Here is an 18,506-nt window from a genome sequence, read left to right as displayed (position 1 = left end):
ATGTTAAGCACAACTTTTACCTGCTTCACTTTGTGCATGGGCACAGAGTTGGACATTGCTGGCTGACCCCTTAACAGCAATCCACAGTAGCAGAACTGATAATTTGGGTGAAATTTTAAAGACTGCTAAAGTTCTGCAGAAGAACATGAAATTTTCCAGGCAATCCCTGCTCCCGCCTGGGCTGGAAGGACCATAATGAAGGCTTTTAGGTCTTGGATGCTGAGCACAAATGCAGACTTGCTAAAAGACGTAGAAAACACTTGCTAAAATAAGTCTTTCTCATCTATTAAAAAGACTTCATGGTGAGCTACTGTAGGATTTCCTTACCACAAAGTTCATTGATCCCCAATTGTCTAGATTAAATTTAATATTTCCTAAAAAGTTCATTACCCACTCCACAGAGGAAGAGCCATCTTCTGTCACCTTTTGTGTATCAGGTCACCACTATCATCCCCTCTTCCCCTGCTTTTGCCTGTGACAAAACAAAAGCCAGAAACAAAGGTTTCTTCTTTTACAAAGAAGGACACATTTTTCTGACCAGGTTTTCTTGCCCATTTTTCTATGGATTCTCTCCATGTGGTATCTTTCCTAAGGTGCAGTGCCCAAAATTGCATCCAGTAGGGTAATCAAGGCTTTTTCAGTGCCAAACAGAGCAGAATTTATTCCTTTGATGGAAAACATGCCCAGAATAGAAGATGCCCTTATTTAATATCAACAGTATTGCACCTTAGTCCTCAAACTCTGATTAACCTGGGGTCAGACCAGGAGAACCTTTAGGCAGGGCTGAGGATTTGATAGAGCAAACTCACTTGGTCATGCCCCTGCTAGCGAAGGAAACACGGAAGGTTCCCAAGGAAAAGGATCCTTATCTGCCTGACTCAGCAGCGGCAGCCTGGACACGCTGGCTGCTGGGAGCACTGGTTGAGGGAAAGGCGTGTCTGGAAATAAAACGTGAGAAAATGGGGCACGGCCGGTGGGCGCTGGGCAGGGTGGGGCATTTAATAAATTAAAGGGGCCTGTTGGCAACACAGCTTAAATTCAGGGAGTAGGGCGGTGTTTGGCCGAATGTTGGACCGAATTATCTTGGAGATCTTTTCCATTCCTTAACGATTCTATGATCCTAAGTGGGCATTTAGTAAGTGAAGGGAACTGGGAAGAGCTAGTGAGCATACTTCCTCTGTTTCACCTCTTGGAGGTAATACAGACCATGATAGGAGGGGGTATTTTGCTAATCGCTCACTTTTTGGGGGAAAAAATTAAGTTAAGCGCCTCGGGTGAGCTGATTTGAAAATCTGTGGATGGAGGCGCACGGAGAAAGCGGAAAAGCCATTCCCCAGCTACCGGAGGTGACATCCCGCTCCGGGACGCTTTTAAAAGGCTCCCTGGAACATCCCCGCTGGCGCAGGCCGGTACCTCTCCGAGCAAGCCGGGGGAAGAACTCAGGTGACCCCTCCCGAGGCGCAGAGCCGCCGCGCGGGAACGGGCACCTCCGGGCAGCTCCGCAGCGGGGCAGCGGCAGCGATCGCGCCCACCGGGCGGGCGGGCGAGCCGGAGCCTTCCGAGTGCTGCGGAGCGGCGCTCGCCGCACGCCCCCCGCGCCGAGGGGAGCGCGGCGGTGTCGGATCAGGGTCGGTGTCGGTGCCGGATCGGTGTGGGTTACGGTGCCGGGGCGGGCCCGGGGCGGGGCCCGGGGCGGGCCGGGCGCTCCGTGCGGGAGCAGCTGTCACTGTCAGCGAGCCGGCGAACCGGGATCCCGGCCGCGCGCAGGGGGAATCCCCCATCCTCGCCCCCGCAGCCAATAGCCGCGCCGGATGCAAATCGCGGCCGCGCCCGGACCAATGGGAAGGCGGAGGGGCGGGAAGGCGGCCCCCCCGTTGGACAGCGCGGAGGTCGGAGGGGGCCAATGAGGCGGTGAGGCGGGCGGGGCGCGCCCCGGGGGCGGGGACATGCAAATTTGATTTGAAAAGAGGGCGGGAAATCCGAGTTTCGCGGGAGGCCCTTGGCGCGTAACCCGTCTCCTTTCCCTTCATTCATTGTCAGCAGCCGCCGCTTCCTGGAGCCATTTTCCAGCCGGCCCCACACAGCGGGAGCGGCCCCGCTCCATCCGCCGCATCTGCCCGCCCCGCCGCCTCCGTCCCCCCCCGGCGCCCCGCATCCTGCAGCCGGGGCCCCCCCGGCACCCGCAGCCCCCAGTATTTTGTGCGGGGCCTCGGCATCGACGAGGAAAGGAGCTGGGAAGGCCGGGGGGGGAGGAGGGACGGGGGGGAGGAGGAGACGCGGCTGCGGGGACAGACCCGGAGGGAAGGATGAGAAGGGGACTCCAGCCTTCGGCCCCGGCAGCAGCGCCGCCGCCCGCGCCGTCCACGGACTCCAGAGCAGCCCTCGCCGGCTTCCCGGCCCGCTTTGCCGCCGGCACCTTCATCCAGATCCGCAGCACCGGCGCCGTGGCGGGGGCGCCCTGTGTTGTCTCCTCCTCCTCCTCCGCCGCCGCCGCTTCCCAGGCTCCCGGTGCCTTTGCCCCGGTGGCGGATGGGGGCCAGCCCGCTGGCAGCTCGCTGTACTGCACCCCCCACGGACCCGCCGGCAGGACGGCGCTGCTGCAGCCCGCTCTCGCCGCGGGCGGAGGCCGCCCCCCGGTAATTTTGTGTTTTCCCCCCGTCCCCGAGGGGAGGGTGAAGGGGACGGGGGGGGATCCCGCCGCCGGCCGGAGCCGGGGGGCGGGCGGGGTGCGGGGGGAGGGCAGGAAAGGCGGATGCAGCGCTTTGTTGCAATAAACTTTCCTGCCTCCTTCCCAACCCCCGCTGCCGGGTCTTATTGAAAAGGAGAGGGGGAAAAAAAAGGAAAAATTAAAAGGGAGGGGGGGAAAATAATAATCCCCCGCCACGTCCCGCCGCACGGGTGCAAAGAGCGAGCAGCCGGCGGCGGGGAAGGGCCCCGGGGCGGGGGGCCGGGCCGGGCCGTGCCCCGCCGGTGTCTCCGCTTCACCCCCGGAGCCGCCGGTGACGTCTGGCACACGTGCGCGGAGGCCGCGGCTGTGACTGGGAGCCGGGGCGGGCGGGGAGGGGGACGCCGCTTCCTCCTCCTCCTCCTCCTCCTCCTCCTCCCTCTGGCCTGGGACAGCCCGACCGCCGGCCGGCTGCCCCCGGCCCCCGCCGCTCTCCGAAATGCCCCTGCAGCAGGTCAGTGACTCGTGGGGCGGCGGCGAGCACCGAGCCTCCTCTCCCCCCGCTTTACAATTTATACCCCCTCCTTAACATTTACGCCCCCCCCACCTTAAAAAAAAAAAAAAATTCCGCCTCCCCCACTCGTGGGGTTTTCTTTGTCCTCGCCGATTTCGGGTGCGCGCTTGGCCCTCGTGGGCTCCGCCGAGTTGGAGCGCGGGGGCGGGCGCGGGGCATCCCCGCCGCCGGGGGCCGTGGGCGGCGGGAGGGGCTCACCTGCCCCCCCGGGCTCCGGACCCCCGCCCGCCCCGCGGCGTGGGATGGCTCCGCTCCTCCCCGCTCCCGCCCCGCTGCGCCCCTGCCAGGGCAAAAGGGGCTTTAGCGCCCCTTCCCCCGCCCCCTTTTCCCTGCCTCTGCTCGGTGATGGTCCAGGTATGGGATGGTGCTGTAATTGTGAAATACTTCTGGAGGAGCTTTGGGGGCAGCTGGGAGCCCCGTGAGGATGGCGTGAGCTGCCTCGTGTGTGGGTTTCTGCAGGTGTTGGTTGCTGATTTAGTGGTGAAAGTTTCAAGGCTCATCAAATCCCATCCCAAGCTTTTTTAAAAATTATTATTATTTTTTTTTACACTTAAAAATAAGCATCTTTGCTGTAAAAGAGAATAGATTTTTTTTTTATGCTCTTGGTCTTCAGCATATCCTAATAGCACTCAGTGTCAAGCAGGCTACTTCAGGCCACTTTGTAAATATTTGGCTGTCCTATGTGAAGGTTGATTCCTAGAAGGTGGTGGTAAGTGAATATAAAGAGGAGCATATGTTACATGATGATTCTGGGAAAAAAATTATACAGGCTTTTTTAGCTTTGTGGGAGGGATGTTGATGTCATAGGAAGTCCTAAATTTTCTCATTAATGGGTCCTGTAAGACCTTCATGTATGATTTGAGTGCTTTATTTTTTTTTTTTTTTTTGTATGCTGCTCACCTCTGGGAGGAACTCCTGGCCTTACAAACCTGAGAAGGCTAGTTTCTACCTTAAAGGTTTGGAATTGGGGAAAGTGATTTTGGCCTCTGCCTGCAAAGAAGTCCCCACACAAGTGATGAGTTTGTTGTGTACCCTCCACCCCCATATTAACTTTGGGGAGAGATGTGGGATGGAGGAGGAAGAGCGTGGTCAGGCCAGCAGTATCTACAGCTGCTGGCTGGCACCCTCGCAGGGCGATAAGCCATGCATGGCACACACCAGGAAAGGGGCTGTGCATCCTGAGAGCCGTGCTCATGCAAGTGCCCTTCTTGGAGCTGGGCTGGTTTGCTGCAGACCCATCTTTTGCGAAGTCAGGCTGAAGCACCCTAGCGCTCTGCCTGGACTTTCTGCACCTCAAACTGCTTGGCAGGGACACTGTCCGGCCCTTTCTGGTCTGTGGCTGCCAGGCAGCTTTCCTCAAAAGTCATGGAGGATTTTCTGGGATTGGGAAGTGAGGATGTGCTGCCCTTTGTTCCTAGCTGATTATTTTTGACAAACTAGCATTGGGGACTGGTGAAAGGAATGAGAAAACACTGGGTAGCTGAGGCAGTGAGATTAGGCAAGTAGCACCAATATAAATTTAGCTCTTGATTATTGAGTTGGAAGCACTGGATGGAGTCTGAGACCCCCAGCTGAAAACAAGGCCCTGCTATGCAAAAGACTGTAGAGGTAAGTCTAAAATTTGGCCAGCACACCTGCACTGGTTAGGATTATGAAAATACTCTTGCCTTGCAGATGTAACTGCACTGGCAACCCACCCATCACTTCCAAATATAAACTATGGTATGACTGAAAAAGAGTCAGTACAGCAGAATAGTTTAGGCTGTGCAGGGAGGTGTTCAACTGCATGAGCAAATGAAAAAGATTCTTTGGCCCAAATAAGCTGCTTCCCCTTGGGAATTTGGTAGTTCTTTTATCTGTGCTTGTGTATGTGTAACACTACTGGAAAGGCCTTGAGAAGTGGCCTAGTCCATAACAACAGGCCTCTCCAGCCCCACACTGAGGAGAATTTGCACACTGTGCCATGTCCCCAGCAAGCGTCTCCATAGTGTCCAAAGCCAGTTCCTTGCCCTGTGGCAGCTCCTGTGCCTGAGGGTTGCTAACTGGGTCCTGGTGCCCTAGAGAGCCCTGGCTCTGGGAGGCTGTGGCCCAGCCTGCCTGCCCTTTCAACCTGAGGGTCTTGTGCAGGATTCCTGGGGAGTTAATGGAAAGTGTTACCGGGTGGATCTGAACCCCTGCTATGGCTTAAACACCAGCACTAATGAAGAATTTTACCCTTGCAAAACAGCCATCAGCTTGCTCTCTTGGGAGAGCCTGAGCCTCTGGAGACAGGGTCAGTGCTGTGGCAAGGGACCAGTGGTCCTGCATCCTCCCGTGCTCTCCTGCTGGGGGCTGGTGCCTTTTCCCTTCTGGAATCTCAGGCTTTCCAGGTTGGAAAATTAACCCTGACCTAAATAAATAAAGGTTTTCTGCTGGGCAAGCAGGTTGAACCAGCTAATGGCAGGTCTGGGAAGTGCCAGGGACCATCAAGAGAAAGTAGTGGCCAGGGATACGGCATAGGAGTTGTGACACCACGCTCTTTTAGTGTCAGTGAGTTTGTGAATTGACTTGGATCCTCATGAGAATGCAGGAGAAATTAATGGATGAGGTACCCCAAAAGCATTCTCACTGGGGTTGCCTTCTCACTTGGTGTGAGAAAGTCACTACCATTTGCACTACCCTGTACTGAGAAATGGGCTTGCTATAAAAGCAAGCTGCTCAAAATGTTTCTAATTCAAATAGTGGAGAATTTCTTACTGTCTTTGGGCTATAAAGATAAGCCTTTAAGAAGAGGGCCATTTTCTTAGCCATGAGAAAATGCTTAAATGGAGACACCACCCACATGTTAAGTCCTTTTTAAAAGGGGCTAAATCCTCTTAACAACAATATCTTTAGAGAACTCCTGTGGCCTTTAGATGACATGAGCTGTGGAGAGGCTAGTTCGGCATACTTCAGAAGGGGGCAGGAGGATTTACATTTCCAAGCTGAATACTTAGTACCTCTCTCATTTTTCTGGTGGTTTAGAAAGTACCTCTTCCTTCCTCCCTCCTTCTCAGCAAGATGCAGCTGGAAGGGGAGAAAAATGGGGTAACACAGTTGTTCTCCTAGGTGTTATGTAAAGGAGCAAGCCAAATAAGACATAAATAGTGAACAAGGATTTAAGTTATGGAAGAAGAATATGTAAGTCACATAAAGAAGCAGGCAGTTAACTTAGTAGCTTTTCTTTATTTTACAGCAATGAAAAATTTTGTGCGTGAAGACACTGGTGTTTTCATATTCAGATCTGTTTTCTTTGCCTGATATGTTGTGTTAGCAAAAATGAATGTTAGTATGAGTCTGGAACCTTTGTTTTTTGACTAGCATTTCAGGGATTTTCTTTGTTCAAATCCCTCTTCTCCAGCAACACAGTGTTTCTGAGCCACAGGAGGTACCAAATGGTCCTTTGGGTGCAGCTGTCTGAGGCAGGTTTGAAGAAGTACAAATCATGATGGCCCTAACCACGCTGACCAACATCTTGTGAAAAGTGGGCATCCTACTAAAACCCCACAGGAAGAGCCTGTAGCTTGCTGATGGCTTTGCTATCCTCATGCAGAGTCCAGCTGTGCTGGTGTGGCTCCATCTGCACCAGAGCTCCTGAGTATGGTAGCCCCACGATGATGATAAGGGCTTTTGGCAGGGTTCCATGAGCAGCTGAGCTGCTCAAAGGCTTTAGTGTTGCTGGAAGGAGTAGTCTTGCTTGTCCCTCACTGTCTCCTCTAGATCATCTCCTTTGCTCTGCCTATGGCCAGACAGGGTTCTTCCCCTCCTACTGTGCCTGGGGAGCATCTGGCTGTGCTGACAGGTTGGGTTTTATTCTGTTTTAACAAGGAAGAAGAGCTGGGTCTGAGCACTAGGTCTGGCAGGCATCTTGGGCCCAAGATGGAGTGAATGAGAAGGAAGGAGACAGGAACTTGCCCATGCAGTGGTGCAGAGGTGTTAAATTGTCCCAGCAATCCTCCATTTTATCATGTTGGTCTTACTGTTCTTTCTGTGAGTGTATTTTTCTTGCACCACCAGTCTGCTTACCAAAAATCTGGGTAGGGGTCACTTTATGTCCTGTTTATTCTTCTGTAGAGGATGCTCTACCTGGTTGAGCCAATACAGGCATTTTGTTTTCCCCCATTTTATTCCAGGTGTGTTGGTGCTGTTCTTTAATTTTTACTGTGTGCTTATCTGTGAGTATGTGCAAGCATTTACAAGAAGAATAATCTTTGAATTCAGGAACAGCTGCATATTTTGCAAGATGAAGGGTTTCCCCACTACTTCTCTGACTATGACTGTGGCAAGTGTTTCAGGAAAGAACACAGGGAAGGAGGCTTGCACAGGAAAGCCCTTCATGCTTCAAGAGAGCACTTTCTTGGTCAGGGGTTACAGTGGGTTTTATAGCTTCCAGTGGCTGGTGGTTTTTGTGATCCCTGTTTGAATCTAGCTGTATTTCTAACCTTAGGTAGCAACAAGTTCTAGCCATGATTTAGCTATTTTGTATGAAAGGAACAAACTATTTTCTTTGTTTCTTGCCTTGCTTCTTGGTTTTTTGGGGTTTTTTTTCCAGTTTGAACTTGCTGTCTATAGTGTTCTTGGATGATCCTAGATATTGTGGTAGGGAAAAATGATTTTCTGATATGTTTCTCTGCATGATCCTAGATATTGTGGTAGGGAAAAATGATTTTCTGATATGTTTCTCTGCACAGTTTATGATAAATTATCTTACGTCCTCAGATGTCTTCTCCATTCTGAAGAGTGTCAGACAATTAATTTCTCCTGAAATGAAAGCCATTAATGTGAAGCTAAAGGTGCCCTTTTGTAAAGGAGCCACATGGGTGTGAAACCAAGTGTGTCTTCTGTAATTGTGAGTTTTTATTTGTGAAACTGATGTGGACTGGCAGCTTTGAAAGATGTTTGGAACACATGTTAAACTCACTTTGCAGAGACCCTTTCAGACCCAGCTAGTTTCGTGATGTCTTAACCTGGCCCTGGGGAGGTGAGTGGGCGGTATGAGACAGAGGGGATGAGTAGGCATGGCTGCTGTGGGAATAGCTCATTGAGAGATGCAAAAAGGAAAGTGAAGTAGTGCCATTCCTCTTTGGAGCCCAGTCCTGTGCAGGCCAGTAGGCCTGGTGTGGTTGTGGGAGGGAAATTCAGCCCATCCCTCCTGTTCAGAGCACCAAGAATGAGACTGGTGAAGTGAAGACGAGCTTTTCTTGGTAGCTTCAAGTATGGTACCTTTCAGGCCTCACTTCTGAAGGTGTCTGCCTGGCTGATGGCCATGGCTCTGGTGGCAGGGCTGGTCCTGCTGCTGGTGTGCGTGCAGGGGTGGGAACGTGGCTCGGGCTTCAGTCCTGGTTTGTGGGGGAACTGCCTGACAAGGATGAGTTGGAGACTCTGACTTCAGTTCCAATGGGCTTCTTGGTGGTAACAAAGATCCAGCCCAGCCCAGTGTGGAGCTTCAGCAGATGGAAAGCTCTTAGAGTGACTAAATCTCCCGGTTTTAGAGTCTCTGCAAATAATCCCATTTACAGCTGGCAGCCCTGACTGTGTATATGTGGAGGTAACTCTCCTCCTTACAAATGACTAAGTTGGACTTCAGGCTTTTGTTTTGGCTGACAGAGTTGATCACTTCCCGCATTATTTTTCAAGACCAGGGTTGTGCACAAATCAGTAATTCTGGGGAGCAGAAACCCCCATCATGTTCTGTGGTGGAAGTGGTGTGCAGTGGGAGGGAGGCTGCCCGTGCCTCTGGGATGGGACTGCTGCAGTGTTGGAGGGGCTGCTGGTGAGGTATTTGGATTCTGTTTCAATTTCAGTTCTGTTTGAAGATGGGCTTGGCAAAATTGCCCAATATATCACATCTTTAAAAAGGAACTATTTAACTTCTGTTTTCCTCAAGAAAGTTGGTCCAAAACCACACTTGGAAGTGCTATGCCTGGCATGGGTGTCTCTTGAAGTACTGTGCTGTCTGCTTGGATGCTGCTGCTATTTGCTGGATCTAGTGGCATTCATGGAGTTCTTAATGCCTTGTGAGCTCAACTAGCCTGTGGTAAATATTTGCATCTGCAAGCCCTGTAAAGGGAGAAGGCAGAAGCCTGACTAGGTGTTGATTAAGCCAGAGCTTAATGAAAATGGCCTCTGTTGTGTGGTTAGAGAGTACTACTTCATGGGTTTTAGCATCCCTTTTATACATACATGAATGCATAGCAAATGTGCTGTTGGCAAGCTGAGCTTGCCTAAGGTTAATGGTGTGTGTCACGAGTCTCCTGTCCCACTTTATGAACGTGGGCAGTTGTTGACCTGACCTGTGACAGTGTGAAAACTAACATGCTAACTCTGGCACTGCTGCACATGCATGCCTGCAGCTCTCAGCTCTTTGGCCTAGGACTAGCTAGGAAGGCAGAGTGGAGCATCAAGGATCACCTTCTCAGAATCAGCTGGCATCTCTTCTGTGAATGTGCTTAGTTATGTGGGCAAATACGGCTTTTCTTTATTCCTGGCTCTAAAAGTAAAACCAGTATTCCGTTTCATTGCTTTCTTTGAGTAGGAGACTTAATTTGATCACCTCCAGCTACTTTCAAGATTCTTCCAACTTGTATGTGGCTGCATTTAGGCCCAGAAGTATCTACTCTGTAAGGCTGGTACCATATTCAGGTGCCTCACTTGAAGGGTCTAGAACCTGATTTTTCAGAAGATGTGGGGTGTTTCCTGTGATGCACGCTTGCAGTATTGCAGATGTTGAGTCCTTGGAGCTTTAAATGGACAAATCACTGTTAAAGCAGAGGCTGCTATTATTTTGGCCTTCATTTCTTTATTTTTACAATGAAATTTTACAATCCTGTCATATAGACCTTGCGAGCCGCTAGATGTTTTGCAAACATCTGTGAAAACTTTTAGAAAACATGTAAAGAACTATTTTTGGTAAAAATAAGTTGTATTGGGCATCTAGACAACAAGAGATGTTTGCTTAGCCTTCGTTGCTTCAGCTCCAGCATTCCTGCCCTGAGTTGTGGTATGTCTGTTGGTTATGTATGCATAGATTCTAAAAGTAATTTTCATTAATGAACTTCTTGAAAGACATTCTCGTCTTAACCATGCTATTCTGGTTTGGGTTTTTTTGCTTGTTGTGCAGCTGTTGGTTCAAAGGTTGTTGCATATTGCATAACTAAGTGCTAGAAGAGGGGGGCGGGTGAAGGAGCTCATTGGCAAACTTCCTTCCTTGTTAATTAAGGTGACATTAAAGGTCTCTGGTTTAGGACTCAGTGGTGCACACCATGCACTGCAAGAGACTAATTCTTATATGTCATGTCAGGCTCATTGGTCCACTCTGCTAGTTCTCTCTGAATATAACTTTGTCTTAATTTTGGTTCTACCCGTTAGTTATAAAATCATACTAAAATTAGAGTGCTGTAACAGATACTTTTTTTTTTTTTTTTTGCAAGCCACTGAATATGCACTGTAGGATTTTATATTTTTTACACATTTTAAAGTACAGATGTAATTTTAGAGTGAAATACTTCTCCATGGGGTGAGTGTACTATGCTGTCTAAAAACTTAGCTTTCAAGTTTGCCTTTAAAATGTTTTTCAGAAACAAACTGACATGTAGACTTGCTTGCTTCCCTCCTTCCTAGACCTTCAAATTAGGAGGTGTCATCTGGCAAATTTTAGGTCTGGAAGTAAAAACCTTATCTCTTGGCCCAGCAATTATATTGGTGCAGTCCACTGAGGTGAACAATAGGCTTCTGCCTCTTCAGGTGCTACGCAAGTGTAAGCAGATAAGTATGTAAAAAGTACAGAATGGTGCATGGAGAAGGTTTCATCTTGTACCATAGGTGCAAGGGTGGTTTGTGTGTCCCAGGTTGTCTCCCATGGCTTAGGCTGGGTATTAGGAAGATGGTCTTCACCCAGAGGCAGTTTGGGCACTGGAACAGGCTCCCCAGGGCAGTGGTCACAGCAGCAAGCCTGACAGAGTTCAAGAAGCCTTTGGACAATGCATAGTGTGATTATCAGGGCTGTCCTCTGCAGGGCCAAGGGCTGGACTTAGTGATCCTATGGGTCTGTTCCTGCTTGGGTTATTCTATGATTATTAATGGGTAATGGTTTTAAACTAAAAGAGTGTGGATTTAGGCTTGATAGAAGATGGCTTTTACAGCAAGGCTAATGAAACATTGGAACACATTGCTCAGACAGGTGATAGGTACTAGGTACCCATTCCTGGAAACATTCAAGGCTGGGTTAGATGGGGCTCTGAGCAACCTGATCCAGTTAGATGTCAGTGCTCATTGCAGGGGGGTTGGACTAGATGACCTTTAAAGATCTCTTTCACCCCAAGCTATTCCATGATTCTGTAGGAAAATGCATGCTCTAAGGAGCAGATCTGAAGGGTTTGCTGCATTCTCTGAGTGCTTCTGTAATGGAAACTGGGCTTTCTTTCACCTTCTGCTTGCGTGTTTTTTAACATCTGCTGTCTCTAAAGTCATTTACCTACCAGGGACACTAGAAATGGAATTATATGGAATTATAATGTCTTGAGTGATGCTAGTAACCTAATAGTGCCTTCAGTACTTGTTTTCTTGTGCTGTTAATTCTGGAATTAAATGGCAATTACCATGTATATATGCTGGTGCTATTTTGCCTTGCCAGCGCTGTGTTTTTAGACAGCGTTGGTCCCACACATTGACAGTCAGTTTTTTGTCCCCATACAGTAAGCTAGTTCACACTTTGTCTAATGTCTTCGCATAGCGGGAATTGATGTTGGTTACAGCTCTCACAGAAGGCTTTTGTGTGGTGATATCTGAAAGCTGTCTTGTAGGAGCTTTTATCAAGGCTTTTGCAACGAGGCCATTATCTCAGCTCGTGGAAAACATGGATATTAGCAGAAATTTTTATAGCAGTGCTTGGTAAGTGTCATGCTGGGACAGAGTGACAATGCTGGAGCAGGACAGAAATAATACCCGAGGTGGCAGCCATGCCGTGGCGGGGCGTTATCTGTCCTTGCAGGCTTGGGGACAGGGTGGGAAGGGAACCCCACACGGGGCAGACGGAGGGTGGTGATCAGGGCTATCGCCAGCACGAATAATCCTGGCCGTCGGCTCAGCAGAATAAAGTTTCACTTTTCATGGTAAGAATTTTATTGAGTGGCTCTAAGTAACCCAGCTCTCAATTGCTGTATAATGCTTCTGCACCTCTTCTGCACTGTATTTTTTTGGGTGGGTTGGTTTTTTTTTTTTTTTTGCTTTCAGCTGCGTGGTATCTGTGACCAAAAAGTGTCTCTGGGGAGTTATGTAAAGCTGCAAGTCGGGTGAGAGGAAGCTGAAACTTCACAACCCGGCTGTAGTACCCTTAAGCACAAAATTCTTTCAGCCAGTAAAAAAGACAGCTTACTACTTGAGGTGGGTACAGGGAGGACTTTAAAAATTGTAATAGCATTTTCACTGGCTTCTTTGTCTCAACCGTGGGTATTTCACTGGGTTTATTCTTTCTTTCCCTCAGGAATTATGGGTTAGAAAAAGCTTTTTTTTTTTTTTTTTTTTGTAAAATACAATGTCCTGAAAGCATAAGCAAGTTGCTCATTTTCTTTCTCTGATTCTTGATCATAAGAGCTGCCTTGATGATTTTTCCCACCTCAAATTAGCAGTTTATTTATAACATGCTAATGTTCTGCATGCCCGTTGGTATTGCTGTTCTGTCGTGCTGAGCTGAGAATTGTTCTCTCGAAAACTGACACTGCAAAGATGACATAAAAGAACACGAGAAATTGCCTATGATAGAGAAACATTCAGGTGGCTTTTGGTATGACTTTGATTCACGCTTTCTATAAAATCATTTACATTTCCTGCCTGATTTCTATTGCTAGTCACATTGGTGCTGCTTGGTTTTATTTTTGCTTACCAAAAATAAAGAAAAATGCAGACCGTTGGCTTTTGGCATCCTCGTTACCCTTTTGTTCCTACTGGCAAAACTTCTCTGTGATTGTCTTCCACGCAGTGTCACCAGCTGCCTTCTTGGATTGCAGGCAGGGGAATGAGGAACTTTAGAAGGTGTTTCCCCCTTCCTGTAGGGTCCTTGTAGAAGGACTTTTCCAGATCTAGGAGTTAGCAGCATTCTTCCCATTGGTCCTCCACTTCAGCTGCCCTGCAGAAAGACAGGGGAGCATCCAAAGCCCACACCATGCAATGTGGGGTGTCTTGTGCATGGAAAAGCAAAGGGCAAAATAAAAACACATCCCATGAGTTTCTGTACTTGGAGCCATGTGTTTTGTAGGTGTTTACAAGAGAGATGGCAAAGAAATGTGCAAGATCATTTGGCAGCCTCCAGCGTTGTTATGACCTGTTCATCTGTAAAGATGCTCTTCGTGTTGCCGCTGGTCTCGGCGCACTGAAGTCCTTCACTATTCTTGTCTTGGTGGCATCGTGTTTGCTGAATGTGTGGGAAGTGAACGCAACAGTAGTGAACAGGTTGTGTGCAGTTGGCCAGATATTACACTTAGGTACAGCCTTCTGTGGGCAGAATTAAGTTAGTAGTTACAAAGGAATTTCTTTGGTGGTGGTTGTATTTTAGGGGGACAGAAACCCCTTTTGCTGTGAAATGGAATGTGTAGGGAATTCCAGAGACTGGCATATTTAATTTAGAGGAGGTAAAAAAAAAGAGAAAAGGAGGCAAATCCCTCTTATTCAGAGCCATATGTTCAAGATACTATGCTTAGTGTGATTTATTTGCTTCAGAATTAGGGAAGAGGGTTGCTAGGAAAAGTAAGATGCATTCACTTCCTTCACCTAAAAGAATTTTATTAGGATGATTACAATCTGCCTCCTTTCTCCCTCTTTCCTAGTCCTGGAGAATAATCAATGTAGCAATAAGTCAGAGCAAGCAAAAATGTGATTGTTCTCCTCTGCAATGCAGAGACTAAGATGGACTCCTTTCTCTAAGGCCAAAATCAGGTCTTTCTCTTTTGAAGTGAATCAAGAGTTACCATTGTGTTTTCAGTAAGAAATGATCAGAATTTCAGTCTTTTTCTTTCCCCTTTAAGATTTGTGCAGTTTGGGGGCTTTTTTGACTACCCTTTTACTCTTTTGATGGCCTCAATGCCAGTTTCAAACCACTTCCTTACTCCCTCCAAGGTGAGGCAGCTGCCCCAGTTGTACTGGACTGGGATTATATCTGTGGTTCATTTCAAGCAGATAAATGTGGTTTCCCCAGCTGTTTAAAAAGCTCAGTTGACTTAGCATGTGGAGAGCAGGTCCCAAACTCTGTTCAACCAGCAGCAGAGAAGGGGGGAATTGCCTTCAAGACCTTGCAGGGAGAAATCTTGAGGCATCCGTGAGGTGCTATAGTATATCTAGCTAAAAATATCAGGTACTTGAGCTTGCCTTATTGACTTGTTGGATGGCAACACCTTGTTGAAGTGGAAAAAGCCAACAGATTTGGAACTTTGTGTAATAGTGCAGTGGTGTAAGAGGGGTGGCATAAAGATCCCAGCAAATGTGCTTGCTCACCAGAGCTACCCCAGCTTTCCTGCTGAAAGTGCAAGGGTGCCATGCCTAGAAGATTAGGAATTGCCTGCCTGCCTGTAATGGTCCTGGAAGGTTTGCTTTCCTCCTGAAAAGCTGATGTCAGATTCTTTGTCCAGATTTAGCCCAGATTCTTTGGTCAGTGTTGGTCAAATCATATGAAAATGTATTGTTCCTTCTGCTGCAGAGTGATGCCCAACACCTTCTACAAGTACTTCACCTCTCCCTGAGAGAGGATGCTTTTTGTCCTCATTGTCTCTCTGCCTCGTCTTTGAGTGCCTCTCCATGACTGCGTGGGCATGAGCCCCAGCATGGATCAGGTGCAGTGATCTTCCCAGCCAGAACCCTGAATTAGAAGTGTTGTCTCAATAGGAAGGTACATTTTAACTGGCTGCGTGCATCGCCTGTAGCGTGATGAAATTGCATCGGTATTTTCACTAAGCATTTTTATCCAGAAGATCGATTTCAACAAAGTGTTTTCTTAAGCTCACTGTTAAGGTCTTTAATCTTAGAAGACAGGCCAGCGAGGTGGTTCAGGTAAAGAAACTTTTAGAATCACAATATGGAATTTTTTCACCCTACTAAGGGAAGGTGGCGGTTTGAGCACGTGCCAGTTTGCCTTTCCAGAGCTGTGATACAGCTGAACCACAGTGGAAATCTGGAACCATAACAACACTGCTTATAGGAAGTTTGACTCCCTGCATTTAACCACAAATGTGGTCAATGTTAGCAGAAGCAATAGCAGAGGGGAAGAAAGGTGGTAGTATTTGATTAGCTTTTTTCTCCTTGTTTTCTGTTGTGAGGGAAGAGTGATAATATTACTAACTGATAGTTCCAGTTTCCTTGTTACACTTTGAGGATACTCTTTTAGGATAGATATGATAAGAATTGCTTTCAGCATTTTAAATCGTCACATGCTGTTAAGCAGTTGTGCTGCTTGATAAACTGCTGGGTATTTCTGAAGACAGTAACATGGAGAAGAGGATTAAATGCCATGTCAAGATCCTTCAGGTGGTCACTAGCTTCATGCAGGAATTGAATGCAAAGCGATTCAGTCATGATGGGTTTCTGCAGGAGGTTATTGAGGGATAGGTCTTCCCATTGGTCCTCACCATTGTGCCCTAGACCAAAATGTTGTATTTATTTAGTTCAGCAGCACGAGAATGGTTCTGTCTTGGACACTGCAATATCCTGCTATTTCTATCTGCACATTCTTGGACATGAAATGTAATCCTCTCATAGGCAGAGTAGACTTAATTGCCTCATGGGATAGGAAGGGAAAGGATGATTTAGGAACCAGGTCTGTGCTACTGTTCTTCCCATGACAGAGGGGATTTCCTGGAACCATTCTGGGAGACCCTTTGGGGGTGTGGTTTCAGAGTCAACTTGCAGCCACGATCCAGATTGGTGCCATGACACAAATAGGGTCACGCTGCCCTCCCTCCCTCCCTGCTTTGGCGCCTGCCCTCGTACCTCTGTGTTTGTCAGGCCGGGGACTGCTCCAGCTGAAAGCTAACACTGGCTGGGTGATTAGTTTTCAGCACAGGGAGCTCCCTGGCCCAGCTGGCCGCGGGTTAGGGTGGAGGTGGCCGGCAGAGGTTGCCCCCGGCCGTGCCCTCTCCCCACACACGGGACGCTTGCTTGGAGTGGCAGCAGACCAAGAGCCTCGCTGAGTGTGTGACCTCAGCATCTCCTAGAAGCCAGTGGAGTTGTGCAGAATGAAAGCCTAGCAGATGGTTGTGCAAAGAAATAGGCAGCTTTTGTGCCACTGCTCTCTGCTTGGGTTACCGAGGGTGTGCGGCTGCCCCAGCCTGCCAGCAGTGCCCAAGGGCTGGAGGGAGCTCACACGCTCTCTCCATCTCCAGCTTTGAAGGGCTTGGTGGCAGTATAGTGAGCACATGGAGGAGTAACTATGGCAGAAAACATCCTCAGTTCATGGAGGAAAGCCATATTTGCTTAAACTGGGAATCTGCTCAGTGCTGTTTGCAAAATGCCTCATACAGTTGTCTTCCCATCCCTGACCGAGGCTCCCAGGCTACCTGTAATTTAATTACAGTCTGATGGCTGGCACTGAAGTAGGTGAAGATAAAAATGTAATTTGTGCCTAGAAATTATAGTGAGCTTGCAGTACTGGAGGCCTTCTCAGCAATTGCTGCTGTCAGGGTACACCTCCAGAGGAAAGACTGTGCTGCTCTGGCAAGTACAGTCTGACAGGTACAGCTCTAAACAGGGCTTTAATGTGACTGATTGTTAATAGGTGAAAGTAAAGGAGTTGTGGTCTTCCATGAAAGATCACAGAATCCTTGGAGATAGCAACTGGGGTGGCTTTTACAGTCAACAGCCGCTGCAGCCAAGGGTCTTGTGTAGCTTATGAAGGTGGGAAGGCTCATAGGGCTTCTGGTCAGAGGGGTGGTAATGAATACCAGTCACATGCAAAGTTGGCCAAGGAAGGTTGAGTTTCGTGACTGCTCTCATAGCAAAGTCTCCTTTCTGCCCCTCGAATGGCAATGTGGAGCCAGCCTGCATGGCAGCGAGTGCATCCAGGGCCCTGCTTATTCCATGCTATGGCAGAATTCTGCCTTTGTGACCAGAACATACTGCTGAATTTCAGCTTTGGCTTAAAAGAAGGTGTGTCATTGTTATTGTAAGTAAACCTCCACCACAAACTCAGCTAGTGCAGAACTAACTCTGGAGACAGCCTGTAACTCACAGGGCTGTGAAATAAGAGTTTCACTTTAATCTGTTGTCTGTTTTCACACATAACTATTTCGTTATTGATTACTTGTGAAAAAGGTCTGATGTGTTTATCTCTTGATCCTTACACATGCTGCCCACTGCCAGTAGCCTCAGTTCTCCCCTCAGCAGCTGCCAGGATTTCCATCTTTCTCCCGATTTCTTTAGCACCATTGTGCATTGAAACGCTTGCAGGATAGCAGTAGGCGAAAGCTGTGCAGCATTCCTGTTTATCTTGGAAGTCAGTGTTTTACACAAGGAGCGCTGTAACTCTGCCATATTTACCTTCTTGCATTTAATTCAATAAAATGTATTTACCTGAAGTGGACACGAAATTTCCAGTTTGCGGTGGAAAGCGTAGGACCGGGCTGCAGAACTCGCTCCAAGTGGGGACAGAGTGCGTGAGGGCTCCTTGCCAGTGCACAGCATGGGAGGAAATTCGGGAGTAAGACGACTCTTGCTGCTATCATCAGCAGGCGCCTGTTGAAAGGGTAGGAGTTATGGATGTCAAGGCAAGACAACAGGTTTTTGTGTTTTCTTGAATTTTAGACTTCCAAGACAAACCGATGACTGGGAAAGCGGGTTTTGTCCAAGACTGTCTTTGCTTTAGCTTGGATAAGAACTTGCAGTCCCAGATAGTGAGATGTAGTCAAGTTTTCTGGGGTAATCTTAGCTTTACAGTTTGATTATAGTTTGGAATTAGGATTGGGAAAACAATTAGTGTAGGAAATGAGGGTTTCTATGGGAATCTATCATGCTTAGGGATTTTTAGCAATCTAGCAAGCCTACAGGCTGTGGGAGCTTCCCACGGCTGCCTCAAGTTACCTTTCCTCCTGCTTGTAAGAGAACAAGTCTGTCCTCCTTCCTATCCATATATTGTTGAGAGAGGGCATCGTCCACAGGCTATTTTTATTCTTATTCCTTTCCATAATTATATGTAGTTTTTATAAATCTGTCTGGAAGGAAAGCTCTCGTGTACTTTTGAAGGGCTTATTTGATCTAAATTTAAGGATGTCT

The 18,506-nt window shown here is 48.2% G+C and overlaps 1 protein-coding gene across 1 annotated transcript in view; it reads left to right on the top strand.

Annotated features, from left to right (window-relative positions):
• Nucleotides 1-2,306: 2,306 nt before the first annotated feature.
• Nucleotides 2,307-18,506, top strand: part of E2F3 (E2F transcription factor 3) — a 41,678-nt gene continuing 25,478 nt past the window's right edge. Inside the window, exon 1 of the mRNA XM_058028275.1 lies at nt 2,307-2,636. Within this exon, the coding sequence (XP_057884258.1) occupies nt 2,307-2,636 (330 nt within the window). The remainder of the gene's footprint in view (nt 2,637-18,506) is intronic.

This window comes from Melospiza georgiana, chromosome 1 (assembly GCF_028018845.1).
Source record: "Melospiza georgiana isolate bMelGeo1 chromosome 1, bMelGeo1.pri, whole genome shotgun sequence".
Lineage (NCBI taxonomy): Eukaryota > Metazoa > Chordata > Aves > Passeriformes > Passerellidae > Melospiza > Melospiza georgiana.
The sequence above is the reverse complement of the archived record's forward strand: the minus strand, read 5'-3'. Positions and strand labels throughout refer to the sequence as shown.